The sequence below is a fragment of the Pyrus communis genome, chromosome 13, assembly GCF_041283825.1.
Source record: "Pyrus communis isolate YQ-2024b chromosome 13, ASM4128382v1, whole genome shotgun sequence".
NCBI lineage: Eukaryota > Viridiplantae > Streptophyta > Magnoliopsida > Rosales > Rosaceae > Pyrus > Pyrus communis.
In genome coordinates, this window is record NC_142577.1 from 30,383,373 (window position 1) to 30,388,123 (window position 4,751).

Genomic DNA, 4,751 nt, shown 5'->3' on the forward strand with positions numbered 1-4,751 from the left:
GCAGCCAAATAGCTAACGTAGTGTGCCTCGTTTCTACACCCAAGTTCATTCAAGTCTCCCGCTTGGTAGTTTAAATTAAATTAGAAAATCACTCGAATAAAAAAACAAAAAAAATTAGGTTGTGACGGTGCTAGGGTTGGTTTTCTAATAAATGGGATTAGGCTGGCTCTAAGTTTTTAAATTTTAAAGTTACTTTCAACATTTACAAGAAGCAGATCTGCTGTTTTTATAGCTTTGTGGACTTTATTGGATGTATTTGGCATAAACCATTCTGCTTGCTTTTGCCTATGTAGTTTGCATAGAGGGTTGTTGCCTTTGCCTTTACATAATCTTACGGCCTGTTTGGTTTCGCATATTATAACAAAAATGGATAAATCTTTGGCTTCAAGAGATCCTAGGACCCGTTTGGTTCGCAAATTAAACTAAACGCTATTGTAAAAATGATAATTAGGCCTAATAACTTCTTGCACAACATGTTAACTTGACACGAAACGACATGGTATAAAAATAACAAATTTCGGATCAACCCGTTAATGAGTCAGGTCATTATCAGGTCTTTGCTAAATACGCGTTAACAAATCAGATCGTTATTGAGTCAACCATTAAAAACCTGTTAAGATAACGGGTATGACACGCAAACGACACAAACACACCCGTTTGCAAAGTCTAGACATTAGAGACAATTTTTTGCACAACCCATTCATCCGACACAACATGACTCGTTAACGAATCGTATGATTATCGGGCCAGCATTTAAGAATCCATGAAGATAATGGATTTGACATAACACGATAATGAATATGACACGAACACGACAAACACGACATGTTTGTCAGGTCTAATGATACTACACGAAACTACTACTGAAAAAGACTCATTTGAATTATTTTTTGGTCCCAAATATGACGGGAGAAACAAGCAACTCACTAACAATCGGGAGACGAAGCTATATGAGCAAGATCCATGTTCAAGAAACTGAGAATTATAATAATACATGTGGCTTTCAATTTTTGTTGTCTATTATTGGAAAGCGAGTACACGGGATGAGTTTGACGATAAGGATATTTATATTTATCACCGTGTCACATAACATTGTGCAGAATCTGCAGATCAGTCAAGCCTCTCGTTCTCAGATTCAGACTCTTTTTTCTCTATCGACTTTATAAAGTTACGCACAATTGTCTTCCCTTCGGAAGTTATGATACTTTCAGGATGGAACTGAACCCCCTGCAAATTTCAAATACATTTGGTTAGAAAGAAGGCATAGAAGTCAGATTCAACAATTTAAGATCTAATGAGATTAAAATTAGTTTGTTTGAGGCGAAACAACTGCAATCCAACGCTACATCGTGGCAGATTTTCTGTTTCGTGGATGTATCGCATGGCAATGCATGTCAAGGAAATGAAGAACATCAGCTAACTGAATCGACGCAACTTCATCAACTTTTATGCTACATGATTAACAATTTTATATCATGCAACAACCGAACAAAGAATACTTCTTCCAGCATGGTATTTTTAGCGTGCGATAACTTCTGTGTCTATGCTACTTCAAACATTCCTCGACCCTTTTTCATATACCCCATGACTGATCTACTAATTGGCCAAATCATCTATTGCCCACAAAAAAAAAAAGCAACCATAATCTCCACAGGGCTCTCTCCAACAGTACCTACTACCTATCTACTCCATGCCTCAAGTTCAATAAGTGCCAAAAATTACTTTTAAAGCTACGAATTTTCAAGGCAAAGCATTGTCATTAAATCTCTCCGTAACCTAATAAAGGAATCCTAGGATCAGAAATGAATCACGGAAACTGCCTGTCAAAATCTTATGACTCTTCTTTATATGGTACACAACCTGTCCAGGAAAGTGCATTTTCTGTATCCAAAGCAACTTATGATTTATATTACCTAAACAGCACAACATTCTCCCACTGCATAATAGTTTTGAAAAAAAGAAAAGTCCAAGGAAACCGTTTCTTACTTGAAGATGCCTGTATTTCTTGTGACGAGCAGCCATTATCAGTCCATCCTCTGTCCATGCTGTAATCTCAAGTTCTTCACCAGGAAAGCTGTCCTTATCGATTACAAGACTGTGATATCTGCCAGCAGTGAAAGGGCTGAAAAGACAAATAGAAAGTTTAGTTGTTATTTGAGATCCCATTAACGCACAGGATGGTTGAAAGTTTAAAAAGTAACCTCAGCAAGGTTTTCTCATACTAGTTTATTATTTTCATTACGTTGCAAACAATAGCAGAAACCTCAAACAATAAATGAAACATTTCCTTTGGCAACTAATCCAACCCCTAATATGCTACTGTCAACCACATGCCAGCCCCGAAATGTTACTTTCCAATAATATCTGGCCAAAGTAGTAGGATTTATAGTAAGGTTTACATATACAATCAAGAAATTTCAAATACAACTTAGCATTTGCTACTAAGCTTACACAACATTGCCGTTCTAGAAATGACTGATAATAAAATGCAATTGGTCAACATTAAAGCCTGCTTAGACAAAAGCCACAAGGAACTATAGTTAACAAACAATCAAGAAAGGTACAAATAGCAGTTTACAACAAGGTAGTGCAATCATTCATAACGTTAAAAAGGAAAACAAATGTAAAATGTGAATAATGTTTGGAAACGGTTAAATAATAAATAGGATTTTTAATATTTGCTGACGGCCAGGGTAAAATTTAAACTAGGAAGACAAAAACAGAAATAGGGATCACAAAAGGACAGAGAAATTCGTACTTTGACAATCCCGAAAACAAGCTATCTTCCTCCTTCTCATCATAATATACAGGAGAGCTCTTCCCATGCATGACGCCAAAAGGAGAACGAACAATTTTCCCTGCAAGACCATGTGGATTATGATAAAACACCACAATAAATAAGGGTACAATGAAAAGATACCATCTAATAGTCAATTGCATAAACCAAATACAAAGATTTAAAAAGACTTTATCATATGTAAGAAGACTTACCACCAAATGCCTCCCCGATGCACTGCAAACCCATACATACGCCAAATAAAGGTACAATGGGCCCTAGCTCCAACACAGTTTGCAATGATATTCCAGAATCTTGGGGAGCGCCTACAAAAAGGAAATACTATGTGTCAAGATCTAAAAATTGGCACTTGCTTCCTTTCCCAAACATCTACCTATAGATGAAACATCACCAAAAGGTCCAGAACTAACCTGGCCCCGGAGAGATTAACACTCCTCTGGGATTTTTCCTGTAAGAATGGAAAGAAGAACCAGTTAGTTAAGTCAGATTCCTTGCAGACAATATATGTTTATATCATAATTGCTTCGCCACCCAATACATTGCACTTGCGGATCAGAAAACAATGATTAAATAGGTTAAGTACAGCTACTTACCTTTTCAGTTCATCAACACTTAGTTCATCGTTCCGATAGACTTCAAAGAGACATCCTAACTCTCCCATATACTTCGCATCAAAAGAAAGGTGTTAGTACAATGTCTTCTTGATTTGCAAGAACCATCAATAAATAAAAGGACAGATAGACTAATCGCGCCGAACTGTTTCAGGAACTCCCACCTGACCCTGGAAGAGGGCTTCTAAAAAATCCAGAGTACTTAAAGCACATGAATTCAAATCAAACGCATGTTTCGGGGAGCATTCCATGAATCGTCATACAAAATCTCGTTGCACTCTACTAAAAAAAGAAAATCAAGGTGTCTCATTTTCATATCTTCTCTCTAGTGCAGCAGTCACAAAGCTAAAAGAGTAACAATGCATGGTTTTTGTAACAGTTATATTGAAGTTTTGGCTCTAGAAGCTCAAACCTCCTCTGTTCGAAAAGGGCAGTCTCCATGAATACAGAAGAGAAAACAAAAATTCTGTGCAAACTAACTAGCAAAGTGGAAGAAAAAAAGGGGGAAATTTAAATTCATCGTTGTTCATGAAAAGAAGAAACTTCGAAGAGAAAATTAATCAAATTGGTAACCTGGCAGAGATTGTAGGTAAAGCTATCATAATTGTCAATGACAATGATGGTATTGTTGGTCCTCTTTTCGGCAACAGGGGGCTTCGAATTCGTTTCAGCGACGGCCATTGAAGCTTTCGCGGCGAACCCATTTCCCAATTTCACACCAAATCGCAGTCCTGCACCCAAAAATCACATCTTTGTGTCAATTTCAGATAGCTGACACGAGAGTGAGAGAGAAAGCGGGTGTGTGTTTGAGAGAGGTACGTGAAAGGGAGGTGGAGGGCACGGCAATGGAGGCAGGACGAGGGTTTTGCAGGGTTTTTGAAGAGAAAGCGGGTTTTGACTGTATGATCGAGGACTGAGAGGTCACTGTGGCCGCCATTGATAGAGAGAGGGAGAGAGAGAGAGGGATGCCTCGCCGGTAATTTTTTTAGCCTTTTTATATTTAGAAAAAACTACTAGGGATCTGCCTGTCTGATGTCCAAAATATTTTTACCATACTATTAGCGTATGATAAGGAAAATGGGATTTTCTTGATTAATGATAATTATGATATTGCTTTCTTTGATTTTATTTTTCCTTTACTTTATAAATTTGTCATTGTTTTTTTTTTTTTTTTTTTAACGATATTATTTACGTTAAAGAAAAGGGATAAGTTTAGCCTCATAATGGGCTAGTAATATATGGTTGAAATTTGTCTTTGACGATAATCGAACATAAACCTTTCGTGAAAAGGAATATCACTAGACCGTAGTACTAAGTGACATAAATTTTTCATTGTTATTTTT

At 37.0% G+C, this 4,751-nt stretch overlaps 1 protein-coding gene across 1 annotated transcript; it reads right to left on the reverse strand.

Moving 5' to 3' along the window:
• Positions 1-858: 858 nt before the first annotated feature.
• LOC137737959 (anthranilate synthase beta subunit 2, chloroplastic) lies at positions 859-4,415 on the reverse strand. Its single transcript, XM_068477549.2, has 8 exons — positions 4,228-4,415; positions 3,982-4,139; positions 3,391-3,461; positions 3,208-3,245; positions 2,992-3,102; positions 2,759-2,858; positions 1,987-2,122; positions 859-1,227 (listed from the first exon to the last, which is right to left on the reverse strand). Exons 1-8 carry the CDS (start codon positions 4,343-4,345, stop codon positions 1,111-1,113), a joined length of 849 nt encoding a protein of 282 aa, XP_068333650.2. The 5' UTR covers positions 4,346-4,415; the 3' UTR covers positions 859-1,110.
• Positions 4,416-4,751: the final 336 nt, after the last annotated feature.